At 40.8% G+C, this 15939-nt stretch overlaps 1 protein-coding gene across 1 annotated transcript in view; it reads left to right on the top strand.

Moving 5' to 3' along the window:
* Positions 1 to 12730, top strand: part of SUSD1 (sushi domain containing 1) — a 171774-nt gene extending 159044 nt beyond the window's left edge. The window contains exon 16 of the mRNA XM_025041553.1: positions 12562 to 12730. Coding sequence (XP_024897321.1) covers positions 12562 to 12602 — 41 coding nt within the window. The 3' untranslated portion in view covers positions 12603 to 12730. The remainder of the gene's footprint in view (positions 1 to 12561) is intronic.
* The last annotated feature ends 3209 nt before the right edge of the window (positions 12731 to 15939 follow it).

The raw sequence follows: 15939 nt of genomic DNA, 5'->3' as shown, positions 1-15939 counted from the left end.
AATGGACCGTTAGAAAAATCGAAAGAGGTTTTAAAATTTTATTGACTCCTCTCTTCCCACTAATTTCTGGAAGATAAACTGAGCCACATGGAGATGTATTTCCCCAAAGATATGAGTGATGCCAGTTCTTTTGAAAGACAAACACAGATATAGTCAGTGAGGTTGTAGATAACTATAAGACATCAGCTTATAGTTATCTATAGGTCACCCTACTTACGAGATTTAGTACAATCTAAAGTTCCCATTTTATAACTTGTAGAAATCAATGAACTTCCCCAAATTTTTGTAAATGTTTGGGGAACCCATTTGCTCATGATTACCTCTGCTCTAAGATCATGTTTCTGCTGAATAAGTTTAGATTATGGACCAGCCCATAAGAACACGTAAACCAAGACATGAACACAGCTACTTTCCTCCACTCTCCATCCCTCCTACAGACATCTCTTCATCTGAAGAGCAGGCGATGCTGAGAACTTGGAGATATGGAAGAATTTATGTCAAAACAATACTAACAACTCGACTTTGAATATTAGATATCATCTTAAAACCCTGTTCAGCTCTCCCGTCACTGGGGATTTTACTGTATCACTGGCCTCTATATTTCCTCTCTTTTTATCTTCTGTCTTCTCCTCTCAGGAATCTAAAATAATTCCTTTTATCCTCATGAAGTAATTGAACGCCTTCCTTACTCTACACTTCATGACCAGGTTTTACAACCTGAGAAGCAACTTTACATATCTAAATGGATGACGAAATATTTTTTCAATCAAAGAGTGCTTCCATCTTAAGATAAATTTGGGGACCACTTATTGAGATCATTAAAAAAAAAATCTATATAAGACTTTCCCACAATGTTGTATTAAAAGAAAGATTTGATAACATCAGGTAAATGTATAACTTTTAAGTCACAGGATGGATTCCTTTGCCCTGCTCTAGGGAGCCTTACCAATGGGCAAGAAAGGTGATCTAGGTTTTCTTGTTTGGAGACTAATCATGTCAGTATTATGACAAGACCTTGTACATGAGGTCTGAGTGGGAGGAAAGGGCAATGGGAGCTTTTGTATAACTTATACAACTTTTGATTTCTTATATTATAAAGCTAAACTTTTATATATATTATACATAGTAATAATGCAATATAATGTAACATGTTTGTTACATTGTATACATTAGTGTTCTGAAAATAGGTATAACTAAAAGAGCTATTTTAGTGAGAATGAAAGAAAAATCCTATGTCTATACATTATTCAGTATATTATATACGCTATATGTATAAACACTATTCAGCACATGATATGAGCAGGAAGGATTTGGATAATTTACAAAATGATGTTGAAAAAGTTGGCTAGCCATTGGGAAAAAAATAAGTTTCTTAATGAAAATAATGAATTTTTGAAAATTAGATAAGATAAAAGAAAGAAAGGAAGAAATAAAGCTAAAAATACACACTAACCAACACATCTCTGTGTATGGTCACAGATTTGCCTCTGAGCTGTCAATAATGCAACTCATACAGATACCTCTGGCTTGTTACAGTTCACCAGGCCCATGAAATAAAAGCCCAGATCAGTGGTTAAGAGGTACACACCTAATGTTGATAGTGGTATCAGTTAAGAATTTTCCACATATCTTCACAAGGTGACATTGCAAACATTCTTATAATTCAAACTATGGCTGGTTCCATAATGGTTGTTTTTCTTCCAGCCCTCAGTATCATAGGAAACACAAGCAAAGGCAATTCTATAGGGACAGGATCAAACTCCAATTTGTCACACATCTTGCTTGACTTGCTTTACTTGTTTACATACCTGTCTGTTCTTTGTGGATATTTAAATTTGCAACCCCTGTGTAAATAGAGTGTGGATAGAGTGAGGCCCTCTTCTTCCTTCCCTCCCTGACCGGTGCTTTGAACAAAGGGAGTGGTGTCTATGACCAACCGTGGAAAAACTCGGTATCATCTATCTAGTAGTTTGGTCTGGGGGCAAGCACTGGGGGTGACAGGTGTTATTGCAGGGGGTAGAGAAAAGACTGTAGACTTTTCTTCACTAACATAGACTGAGCATTTATGTGAGTCGATTATGTTAAAAGCGTTTTATTTATTATTTCAATTAGGCATTACGACACCTTCTGAGGTAGATTCTACTAAGGTCGCCTTTTTTATAAGTGGGGCAGTTGAGCCTGAAAGAGGTTAAAAAAGTTGGTTAAATCTCTCAGTTAATAGAGGTGGAAGCAGGGTCTGAACTGATGTTGTCTGGCTCTAAACCAATGTTCTCTTAATCACTACACATTTGTAAACAAAAATCTGGAGATACTGTTTTAAAGAAATTTAAAGAGAGTTTATTCAGGTAATGATTTGCAAACTGGAAAATGCAGTCCTTGGTATGAACCAAGAGTATGTTCCAAAATGAAGGGGATAGGGCAGGGTTTATAAAGGTGAAAGTTGTAAGGAGCTATTGATCAAAGAGATGGGAAGCGAGGGGAAGCAAGACCATAAACTTACATAATTTGTTTCCTGATTGGTGGGAGCAACTGGGCTTTCAATGGTTGGCTGACTCGATGATCAAGCAAGTGGGATTGTGAGGTGAGAACAAAGGGTAATATAGGATTGTTTATCAAGTCCTATCAGCCCAGGCCTGTATGACAAAAAGGCTGTCTTTGATCACACAATCATAGCACAGGGAGTGTAATTTAACAATGATGTAAAGAGTACAATTTATCAAATAGTACAAGTCAGCACAGGAGGCTGCTGGCTCTGCAGACAGTTCCAGGGCCCAAAAGGGCAAACTTATGTTCCGCAAGCAGCTTCAGAGCTCAAGCTGCAAAAAAGACAAATTTTGGGTGGCGAGTTATAATATTAAAGTTCTTATAAGTTCTCACCTCATATAAGGAGGCTCGGCATCAAATTCTAGGAGGCTACTTACCAAATGAGTGATTCTGACAAATCCCCTCTTGTCTCTGAGCCTAATTTCCCTTCTTGGTAGAAAGAGGGGCTTCACCTAGGTGCCCTCCAAGTGCCTGCTAGCTTAGTCATGCCAGGGGTGGGCTCACACCATCATTTTGGTGAAGAGTCTAGATGGAAGGCTTCACCAACAGATGAGGCTTTGGCTCCAGCACCATAATTGGCGTTGGCTGCAAGAAGGCACCACCTCTGGAGGGTAGAAGTTGTTGCCAGAGAAAATATGGCACCTTCTCCACCAGATTCGCCCAGGAGGATGACCCACTCATGACCAAGCTCTGCTGAAAGATCTTGGGGTGCTTTTAGAACCCTGCCTGCTTCCTCTTCCCTTCCCACCCCTACTTTTACCTCTACTCTTTCTCCTTTGCTGTCTTCTCATCACAGTCCTCCTCTGGTGACAGCTGATGCCAAAAGATTGACAGCTCTGTTTCCATGTCAGTCAGATATGTTCCAGGCCCAACTGCAACTCCAGGTATTAGGACCAGGAAATCCATGACAGGTAGGTCCCCTACTAAACGGTCATTTTCTGATGCTACTTTCCATCCAAGACCTGCCCACAGTGAAAACGATTGTCATCCCCACTTCCCCCAACACTTCACAGCTTTGCACAACTCAGTCAAACTTATTCAGCCATGCTTTTTCTAAAACCCACTTTTAAAACAGTACCCCAGGGCAGGCTTTCCTTGGAGAAAGGGTTGTAGTTGATTTTCTTCTGGGTTTTCCCACCCCACCATCTCTCCAACCTGCAACTTCTCTCCAATGCATGCCAAAAAACTATCTGGAACGGTGATAGAATTAGGGAACTATAGCTGATGTTCTCTACATTCAGAGATCTGTGTGTGGCATTTTTAGGGCAAGAGAAATTCCAAAGACGAGGCAGGAAGAGTGATGTATGTTTGTTTCCAGCCCATGCTGGGGGTGGTGGCCAAGGAGTGAGACACTGTAGAAGCTAACAGGACAGAAGTCAACTGTCCATGCCCAGGGGCCACCTTGATAGACCCTCTCAGTGTTCATATGGGAAACTGAGGCCCAAAGAAGGGAAGGGACCTATGAATCAGGGACGACACTATGTTCCGGAATGTCATTTCAAGGTCATTTCCACTGAAGCCCTCATTGCATTTGAGAGCTGCCTTCCAACTGTACAACCTCTCTCCAGCTACACAGCTTAGAAAATGCCAGTGCCCGGTGGATCTGGGTAAATGTTTTTGTTTCCAGCCTTGATCTCTGGGGTATGCATAGGCAGAGACTTTCAGAACCCAAATTGCCCTTTCTTCACTGGCCCCTTTTAATTCAAAATTTTTGTTAAAAAAAAAAAATTGAGATCGATCAGAGGTTAGATGACAACCTATACAACTTAGTTAAATTACTCAACACCAACTTTCTTTTTTATTTTTTAATTGTGTGGTTATTATACATTTTTTTAAAAAGCTTGTGACTTTTCTCCCTGCTCACCAAACTTTCAGGATTTCTATTGACTACAGAGGAAAGGCTAAATCCTTTGTTGATTTTACAACCCTCCAAGGGCTGGCCCCACCTACATTTCTAGTCTTATCTTTCGCTCTTCCACCCACTATGCTATCTGTGTCCAAGCTGAACTTCATTCTTCTCCATGGAAACACCCAGTCTTATCTCCCCTCTAAACTTTTTGCTCCCATGATAGCCTCCTCCGCCTGAAATGCCACCCGCCTCCTTCTTTACATCTCTAAATCATTCATACTTTTCAAGGCATAGCTTAGAAGTCCCTCCTCTTTGAGGTATCTCTCCAAATTGGAAGTGACCTCTGGTCTACTACTGAGTTCCCATTGTATTTTATCAATTCTTTTCTTAAAGCATGTACCACTTCCTATGCACAGCATAGTTATCTAGTAATCTCCCAACCGGTCTGTGAACTATGAGGCTGGACTCATGTCACATGAAGCATCTTTGATTTCCCACAGCACCTGGAACATATTAATATTAATAAATAATGAACTAAGGGTACCTGAGTACAGAGCATAAGACATAAACTGAGAGAACATCGTTCTGGAGACTCTGAGGCATGAAACTTAAGAATGGAACACGGACATGGAAGAGAACAGAGCTACGCAAGAGAATGTGTATGGTGGTATAGAAATCGATTACCTTAGGGTAGAGACTCAGTGGAGGTAGAGACGCAGGTAAGGATAAAAGGAAGAAAGAAAGAAAGACTATGGTTGTGGGAAAGAATTGCAGCTGCCCATCCAGCTGAAGGGAAAGAAAGGGCAAGACATGGCAGACATAAACTCCCCACTCTCCCCGGAAATTCTCATTCATGTAAGACTGAAGAATGTGGCAAAGTCCTTGCTTTGCTGTTGATTTCACAGAGGTGGAGAGGAGAGGAAGCAGTTAGAGAAGCAAGTGGTGGGGGGGTGGAAATAATACTGATAAAAAAAATGCAGTTGAATATATGAGAATCACAAGACCATGCACTAATGGGATAATTATCTCTGGGGAATTAGAAAGCAAAAGTGCACTTTTACTGTAATAAGTTAGGGTTGTTTTCCTCTGGAAGAAGTAGCACTCATTTTGAGCCAGGAAATGCAGGGGATCTTGGGATTGAGATGACATGAGACTTCTGCTCTCAAGAGCGTGGGCACTAAACTGTGAGAAAGGTAGTTCCAGATGGAATGGATGGTCAGGTTTGGAAACTCACCTGGACCTAACACTCTAGCGCTATGAAGACACTTTGAGAAAAAGAAGCTGTGTGTGCATGTGTTGCCTGAAGATAGAGCTGTGTACCTGGAAAGCACCTGCATTGGATGTGACTACAACCGGGCATAACACTGGAGAGGGGATGTATTATCTCCCCCTCTGCCTCTGGAGAAAATACCGTCAGGCTATGGCGACAAGGCATGTCTTGATAGCCAAAGCACTTTCTTCAGTGGTCAAGGTCCTCTGGTTTCCAGAATACCATATTTTGGTAAAATTGGTATCTAAGTCACCACTGTGTTTTTGGAAATGAATTAGAAGAGCACAGAACTGCTGATATAGCAAGTATTGAACTTTCCAGAATCTGTAGTGGAAGATGGCAGGGAGAAGGAGGCCTGAAATTGATTATTGTGTGAGTTTTCTATAGTTGCTGTAACGAATTTGCCACAAAGTTGGTAGCTTAAAAACACAAATGGTTATCTTAAATTTCTGGAGGACAGATATCCGAAATGGGTCTCACTGGGCTAAAACCAGAGGGTCACCAGGGCCCTTTCCCTTCGGGAGGCTAGAGAAGAGAGCCTGTCTCCTTGCCTTTTTCAGTTTCTACGGGCCACCTGAATTCCTTGGCTCATGGTCCCTTCTTCCATCTTCAGAGCCAGCAGTGTAGCATCTTTAAATCTTTTTCCACTCTCTTCCACATTTAAAGGACATTGGGCTCCTCTGGATAACCCAGGATAATCTCGTTTTAAGATTTGCTGTTTAGCAAGCTTAATTCTGTGTGCAACCTCAATTCCTCCTTGCCACATAATATAACGTATTCACACGTAACACAATATATCCCCCATAATCCAGAGATTATGGTGTGGACATCTTTGGGGGCCTTATTCTGGCTATCACAGCTAGCGAACAAAGGTGATCTGTCACAGAGACATAGAAGAAGGGTTCTTACCTTTATTTTCCTTCTATCATTCTCATCAAGTAAAAAATCTTCAGATTCAAAAGAGAAAAACAAACACAGGTTGGAATCAAAGCTCAAGATGGGTTGAGAGCAGTACGAGCTCTAGGCTCCCGGATGAAAATGGAATTCAACCCAAGATACTGAGAATTTGAGAATGAGATTTCCAAAATGCCTATGAAGAATTTTGAGGAATTATGGTGAATAGTAAGCATGTTAGAAGACTAGAAATGGGCAGAATGGTGTACTAATTTTTAGAGGAGAGAAGATAGATTCCCTCAAGTATAGGTGAATGAATTCAACATTGCTTCTGGAAAGAATTTTGAATGAAACGTGGAAAAGAATGATTCAAAAGCACTTAAAAGGGTTTATTGCAATTATGTAACAACGTGGGTTCACTGAGAACAAATCATGTCAGATAAATCTTATTTTCTCTATGGGCATGGTTTCTCCATGGTAGGTCTAGAGGGGAGATAAGCATTGTGCATCACCAGACTATAAATACCTCATGGAGATTTCATAAGGCAAAGACCATACGTGGTTCATTTGCACATTATCATTAGTGTGCTGGAGTCGGCTCACGCTGGCTCACAGCCCCGATTGTGCACATCTCTTCCCAACTCCATGTTCAGTGACACCACATTGGTAGATTGAAATCTGCTATTTTTGGAAGTTGTTATACTATAGAAATCAGCAAACACTACAACCCAGGGATTTCTTTTCTTTTTTCTTTCTTTCTTTTTTTTTTTTTCTGGATAATCAGCTGTTAAACATTTACCAGCACAGCACTGCCTGTACTCTAAGTATCTAGTACGGTGCCAAGATACAGCAGGTACTCGATAACTGTTGTCTGAAGCAATAAATAACTTGAATAAGAAACTCAACAGTCTTCTACCCTATGATTGCGGTCAAGAAAGAGACACCTTATCTGAATGCCGGTGCAATAAATATGAAAAGAGACAGAGGGAGAGGGAGAGGGAGAGAGAGAAAGAGAGAAAGGGAGAGAGAGAGGAGGCAGGGAGAGGGGGTAAGAGAGAGAGAGAGGGAAAGTAGTGGGGCGGAGAGGCTCTATGTAGCAGGAAGGAAGGAAGGAAGGAAGGGAGAGAGGGAGAGAGGGAGAGAAGAAGAAAGAGAGAAAAACAGACAAAAGAAAAAAATCTATGTCAATTTGGAGAGAATTTTCAAAGAGTAGAATAAAGCACTCTGTCCCTTGCCCTATGAGTCTTGCGTAATCTTTGTACCAACATGAGAAAATGGATATGTTATGTGACACGAAGAAGTGTTCATCATCTGGAACGAAGAGCCAAACCTAGCTAAATGTGATTTCACAGGGACAAATGGAAAGTCTTGTTCTTAGATTAAGTGAGAACTAAAATCATAAAAAAAAAAAATCATGCAAGTACAGGATGGAGTAGGAGTGGGAGAACACAGCTTAGTAGCGGGAGATGTGAAAAGTTTCATTTCTTCAAGCTGATCAGATGATGACTTAAGCACTGTGCCCAGATCCAGCCACTACACAGTTGAGCATTCAGAGAAGAGTGACTAGCCTGACAGGAGATACAAAACTTGTCATGTAAGGCATGAGAGAAGAAATCTGGAGGTTTTTATTGGAGAAGAAAAGACACAAAAAGATATGAGGTTGACACCACATATTTGGATGACTATTACATAGACAGGGCCCAACTCCAAGGGGGCACAATAGACATTGCAATCTACTCGAACAGTGACACCTGGAGCTGTGCAATGCATGTCTGCACAACCAGAAGCACTCACTACTCCTGCGTGTGGACAAGGAGTTCCTATTCCAAAAGGCAGGAGCTCCTGAAAGTTGTGTTTCAGCTCAATTTTAGCAAGAACCTCAGTACTCTTCAAGAGGATTTTCTCTTGCCTTGGATAGATTCAAAGAAGAGACTGGATGACCATATGTGCAATCGGGGATTCTGGCAACAGAAAAGCAAAAGGAGGTTTTATTTGGATGACCTCTAACATTTTTCCAATTCTGAGATTCACGAATCTCAGGGATGGGAACTGCTAATTATTGAGCTGCCACTCATACCAGGCATTGTGTTAAGTACTTTATATACCTGATTTAATTTAACCTTGAAAACCACCCTACAAAGTGGATACTATTATCTTTAATTTACAGGTGAAGAAATTGAGACTCAAGAGATTATTTGTCTATGGTTATCCAATTATTAAGTAGCTTAGCCAGGATTTAAACCTGGCAGTATGTGACTTGATTCTTCCTGAATCACTGGGGATTGGGAGGAAAGCTAACCAACCACTCCACCCACTCCAGGACTATTGAGTAGCAAGGTGACCAGTATCAATATCCACATTATGATCAGGGGATATGTGGGAAGAATTTCACTGGAAAGAACATGGAACCACCGTAGTTGTGAGTGTTATTGACCAGCCAGTGGTGGACATTTTTTATAGGTAAGATTTCATACCTTGCCAGAGCTGACTTTACTGAACCACATTTTTACTTAGCCTCTTCCTTTGTGCTGTCATCATAAATTCACGATGCCCTGAAGAAAATGAAGATGCTCAGAGAAACACAGCCCCTGACTGAATCTCCCTGTTTGGATTAAAGAATGTGAGTCAGGAGTCCCTTCTTCACCTAAGATACTAAAACTCAGGTCTTTTTTTTTTTTAACTTGACTTTATTTTATATTAGTGTCAGGTGTACAGCACAATGGTTATACATTTATATAATTTATGACATGATCCCCTCGATTACTCTAGCACCCTCCTGGCACTATACATACACATTAAAATATTATTGACTATATTCCCTATGTTGTACTCCACATCCCCATGATTGTTTTGTAAATACTAATTAGTATGTCTTAATCCCTTCACTATTTTCACTCGGCCCCTCAACCCCCCTCTCATCTGGCAGTCACCAGTTTGTTCTCTGTATCTGTGAGTTTGTTTTAATTTTATTTGTTCATTTATTTTGTTCCTTACATTCCACATGTAAGTGAAATCCTATGGTATTTATCTTTCTCTGTCTGAATTATAATATCCTCTAGGTCCATCCAGTTCATTGCAAATGGTAAGGTTTCATTTTTTATGGCTGAATAATATTCCATTGCATATATGTACCATAACTTCTTTATCCAATTGCCTATTGATGGGCACTTAGGTTGCTTCCATATCTTGGCTATTGTAAATAGCGCTGCTGTGAACATAGGGGTGAATAAATCTTTTTGAATTAGTGTTTTGGTTTTCTTTAGGTAAATACTCAGAAGTGCAATTGCTAATTCATAAGGTAGTTCTTCTTTCTTTTCTTTTCTTTTCTTTTTTTGTTTTTTTTTGAGAAACTTCCAAACTGTCTTCCATAGTGGCTGTACTAATTTGCAAACCCACCAGCAGTGTATGGGGGTTTCCTTTTCTCCACATCCTCACCAACACTTGTTGATTTGGATTTATCGATGATAGCCATTCTGATAGGTTTTAACTTGTGGTTTAAACTTGTATTTCTCTGATTGATTTATTGATGATAGCCATTCTGACAGGTTTTAACTTGTGGTTTTAACTTGTATTTCTCTGAGGATTAGTGACCTTGAGCAACTTTTTATGTCTATTGGACATCTGTATGTCCTCTTTGGAGAAATACCTATTCAGGTCTTCTGCCCATTTTTAATTGAATTGTTTGCTTTTTTGGTGTCGAGTTGCATGGGCGAACTTCAGGTCTTGATAATGGTTCTGAGAGCTCATAATCAGCCTCAGGATTGTTTGTATGGAGCCACTGACCGACCGAAGCAAGTTCCTGGGAGCTACCAAGTAGCTGACAAACGAGGAAGTGTGATCTTTGACTCATCCGTTCATTACACAACTAATCGGCACTACAGCACTTGGGTGTTCACTGTGTGTCGGCATATGCCAGAGCCGCACCTCTCCATTGCTGGAATAGCTTGCCCAGCTGGCTTTTGAAGCATCAAAAGATGTTTGTTGATTTGGAAGAATCCATGCCTTTTCTATTATCTAATGAGCTATGTCAAGCCTGCCATTTCTATTTGCTAGCAATTCTTCAGTGTGAGAATTTAGTTGTGGGCTGATGTTACATCTTGGGCAATTACTTTGAATTTCTCTGGAGCCACCCCTGTTATGTGACTTGTCCTTAGGATTAAAGTCTACTTACTATCAGAAGGCAAACACCTGTCCTCACAATGAACACAGCTAAAATTATAGTCAGAGATTCACATCTCATCCTCTTTCTTAGGCTCTCAAAGGCACAATTTACTTTTGGCTGCCATTTTTCTGTCTGAATTATCTCCCTGCCATCCAGGCACTCTAAACCCCATCATTGTTCTGTCACTTGACTGCTACTCTAAAGTTTTGCCACACTTAGATCCAGCTCCTCCATCTTTTCTTCTACAGTCGACATCTCTACCTATAAAATGCTCTTTACTCTCCACTTGACCTCACACTCTCTGCTCATTCATAGCTTTGGCTCATGTCTTCTTACCGCCTGTTCTCTGTCATTTGCTCCTCTTATTAATTGCTCAATGTCTCATATTAAAAAATCTTCAAGAGACAGACTCTGATTGGTTCACTTAGTCACTGGAGTGCCTACTGCTCAATTTATAGACCAAGGTATAGGTGGCTATCCTTGCATGAGATGCCCATTCACTTATGGCCAATCTAGAGGATCAAAGGTATCAGCATGGGACCTAAGGAGAGAAAGCCTTAAAAGAGGGTCTTGAGTATGAAATTGAGGTCATTAAGACTTCAGGACAACCAGGTTAACCATTTTAGTTTAAATCCTTACTCTACAACTTCCTATATGACCTTAACAGGTAAGCCTGTCAGGTATGCAGACATTTGTTGTACCTGATCTCTGAGGTTCTTTACAGCCCTGGAAATCTAATTTGGTGATTCCCCCAGATCTCAATAGCACATCTGCTATTCCAGGCTACTCGTCCTGTCTCCTATATGATTGTCACATTTACCTACTATTCTAGATAGAAAGACCACTGTCTCTCTTTCCTCATCATAATGGGTTTTATTATTGCGTCAACTGGTAGTCCTTAATAGACTCAGGATGTTGCCATGTGGGAGGCAGAGTGTTGAGAGGACAGAATGCTTGCTCCTATTTCTTTACGCTGTCACGGAGGAAGGGAGAAAGTATGGGCAGACACGCTCTACTCCTGTATCCTTCACGAAGTGCTCCCCAAGGGGGTGAGAGTGACTAACTGGAATAACAAGAATGGGAAAGCTCTCTTTTGGATCCAATTACTCTCAGAAAACTCAGGATATCTGCTCCTCTACGCAGTGAACTTACCAGAACATGCTCTGCCCCTCAGAGAGGGAGGAATACAATTTGGGGTGGGGGGATATATAGTGGAAAGTCAGTTCATGATCTCTTTAATTAGCCACAAAGCTAGCATTTTGATCTTGCTATGTTTAACTCCTATGATTATATATCCATCACTTTGGAAGTTGGCTTAAGAGCGTGAAGTATGGTTAATTAGCACCATATCCTAATTAACCATTCCTGGGCCTGCGTACTTGAGAAAGGATGTCACTCCAGTTCTGAGTACAGAATAGGGCGGTTTGCCTTAAGGGTCCCAAAGCAACCTGAGCAAAGGTCACTCAGTAGGGATACTGGCCTCCTACCAGGGAGTCCCAGGCCCATGACTCCATCAGGAAAGATGCACCATTTCTCATTTTCCTCTGTTGCCCAATAAAGTGCAAAATGTACTAGTTTTGGATTTAAGGATCTGAACTCAAACCTCAGCTCTGTTGGTTCCCAGTTGCATGAGTCTACCTCTGAGTCTCAGTGTCTCTGTTTTTAAAATGGGCCTAACAACACCGACCACAGAGAGCCCTGGTGAAGGTTTCATTCAATGAGAAAATAAATGGGAACCGCTTTTTTAAACTCTACAGATAAGAATGGTTGCCATCAATCCCACCGAGAATGAACACACTATACTCTCCTTACCTACCCGCCTCTCTCTGCTTTTCCTGCTAGGTCCCGGTAGTTCTTGGCTGGAAGTCAAAAAGATGCAGTAATTCTCTCCATGACTGTAGCATTACTAAGTGTTCCATGAGCCCCTTGATACGAGAAAAAGGAGAACTGGGGCCTTAATGTGGCTAACGGGCTAAATTTGCCTAGCAGATGGGAACTCTGAAAACAGTGAAAAGTACACTTGAGAGAATCTTTGGCTGCTCTTATCATCTGTCAAAGAAATATAGTCAAACTTGAATCCACGCCAAGAAGATACTGTCATGTGACATCTTGATTGATTTGAATTTGATAATTTTTTTCAGTCAAATACCATAAAAATGATTAGTAGTGACTTTTAATATATTAAAAATTGTGCATAGAGAGCCATGTGAGTTCTTTGCCAACGGTCAAATCAGGAATGAGACTGTTATCCACCTCTACTACCCCCGATCTAGTCCAAGTCTCAGTGTCCCACGATGGTCTCTTCATCAGCCTTGTCTTGGCCTTAACTGGAACCCGTCTCAAGTTCCTCCTTAATAAAGCTTCCCTACCGTTGTCAGTTTGATTTTCCTGAAGCACCACTACGATTATATCAGTTCCCTGCTCAGAAACCTGTACTAGTTGGATAATCACACTTTCTAGACTTGCTTTCCATTCCTTCTTTTTAGGTACCCTTCAACTCTTTCAAATGGAAGTTGTATCTATATGGATCAGTCAGAGTAACCAGGTGCAAGCAACGGACACTGTCTCTGGATATTGAGTGGTTTGCAGACTAATTGACAAAACCAGAGGATCAACCACAGCCTTACATTTCTAGGGGCCCAAAGCCATGTCACAGAACAGGCTTTATAGGAAAAACCCTTTAGTTGTTTTCCCTGAGCACTAACCTACTTCCACTTCTGTGTCAGAACTTCGATTTTATTGCAACAACTACTGTTGCCAGTATCTGTGACATCTCTTCACCAAGAATTAGGTTTTGAGGAGTTTGAAAGCCAGATACTTCTTCTACCTTATTGATAGAAATAAATATATGTACATGCAGTACTGCTTCCTGATATGGCTCACTTCAAAATCAGCGTCTCCGTGGATAAGTCTTATCGATGGAGTCTGGATTACATGGTTATGCCACAGTTGACAGGAAAGCTGACTAAGGGAGTTTTCTTAGCTTTACTTTAGGAGTCAGGTGTGGGGGTGGTGAGACTTTCAGGTAGTACATTCCTGAAACATAGTAAGGGTGGTTGAAAATTGCTGGGCAGCCAGAAAATGTGACAAATATCTACATGTAGTCAACCTGATTTGCCTAATATTAATATGTAGCCTTCTCTTTTTTCCTTTTACTATTATTATTTTTTAATACTTCTTAATTTTTTATTACAGTTGGCATACAATATTATATTAGTTTCAGGTGTACAACATAGTGATTACATAATTATATAACTTACGAAGCGATCATCCCAATTAATCTAGTACTCATCCGACACCGTATATAGTAATTACAATATTATTAACCATGTTCCTCATGCTATACTTCACATCCCCATGACTAGTTTGTAACTATCAGTTTGTACTTCTTAATCTCATCCTCCTTTTCACTCCCCATACCTCCTCCCATGTGGCAACCATCAACATTTTCTCTGTATCTATGAGTTTATTTTGTGCTTTAGATCGCACACATAAGTGAAATCATATGGCATTTGTCTTTCTCTGACTGACTTCACACAGCACAATACCCTCTAGGTCCATATTGTTGCAGATAACATATAGCCTTCTTGCATATTTAAACTTACTCCTGCCTGAGATAATGCAACTATCCCCCAAATGAGAACAGGCTTATCCTCTGTCTAAAAAGAAGACAAATCAAAGTCTCATCAGTCAGGGCATTCAGCCTTAGGAGCAAGATTTCTGAGTGATGTACATTCTTTTCTCTAGTTCCATCTGGATTCTATCTTTATATTGTAAAGATAGAACCATCATCACCACAAACCTCCAGTTAAATTACTAAGGGGTTAGCAAAGAGGGAAAAGGTACAATTAATTATGACACAGCAAGGAAAAAATACAAGTACATATTATAGCCTTTCCGCCCACATTAAGTGGTCAGAGCTGGTATTTATGTCTTCTTTCCTCCACCATCCATTCCATGCTCCTTTGCCCTCAGTTAGTATGTTGACTGGATGATTCTATGGCTGCTTTTTATTTAAAACATCACTGTGAAATCGTGTGTGTGTGTGTGTGTGTGTGTGTGTTTTTCTGCCTCTGGCTCCTGACACAGAGTGCCTAACACCCTTGTAAACTTTTGAGTGGGCTCCTGGATGGCTCTTGCATGCGGGCTGATCACCAGAAAGATTAAGCCAAGGTTAGAAGCTTCGAATTTTCGGCTCCACTCCCATTCTCCAGAGAGAGGAAGAGGGCTGGAAATGGAGTTAATAACTAATCATGCCTACGTGATGAAGCCTCCATAAAATCCCAATAGTACGAGGTTTGGAGAGCTTCCAGATTGGTGAACACATCCACGTACCAGGAAGGTGACTCACTCCAACTCCATGGGGACAGAAGCTCCTGAGCTAGGACCCTCCCAGACCTTGCCCTATGTATCTCTTTATCTGGCTGTTCATCTCTATCCCTTATCATATTCTTTAATAAACTGGTAAACCTAAGTAAAATGTTTTCCCTGAGTTCTGTGAGCTACTCTAGCATATTAATTGAACTGGGGCGGGGGTGGGGGGTGAGAGGTTGTGGGAACTTCAGATTTATAGCCTATCTGTCAGAATCACAGGGGACAACCTGGGCTTGTGCTTGGCATCTGGAGTGGGATTGGTCTTGTAGGATGGAACCCTTAACCCATGGGATCTGACACTATTTTCAGGTAGGCAGTGTCAGAATTGAATTGAGTTAAATTGCGGTCCGCCCAGCTGGTGTCTCAGAGGACTGCCTGCTGGGAGAAACCTTCACATTTCTGGTATCAGAAGTGTTGTGGATGTGAAAAGAGAAATACACAGGAGAAAAAACTGTTTTGTTTTTCCTCACAGAAGTGTAAGGTTTATCCTGAGTTTCAGACATTTCCCTTTCCTGCCTCCATTGTAAAACAGCAACCCTATTTCTCTTTGATAATCGGTATAAACTTTTCTAGTCAACCACAAAGCCCCCTTTTGCTTGTTCTTCAAATGACATGATGAGCCCCCAATGACCAAGTGACCGTTTTAGCTTTTATTTCAGCGTCATCATTTTTGTGTCCCTGGTAGAAACAACCTTCTAAACTGGCAGAGCTCATAGCTGTAGAAATGAGCATCAAAATTTTCCTAAGTGGGTCAACAGATGTAATAGTGAAAAATGACTCACACACCGTTTCATTTTTTTTCTTGCTTTCCGTCCTGCTCAATCTTGGAAGTATTGTAGGTCATGA

This window comes from Pteropus alecto, unplaced genomic scaffold, assembly GCF_000325575.1.
Source record: "Pteropus alecto unplaced genomic scaffold, ASM32557v1 scaffold111, whole genome shotgun sequence".
Classification (NCBI taxonomy): Eukaryota; Metazoa; Chordata; class Mammalia; order Chiroptera; family Pteropodidae; genus Pteropus; species Pteropus alecto.
The sequence above is the reverse complement of the archived record's forward strand: the minus strand, read 5'-3'. Positions and strand labels throughout refer to the sequence as shown.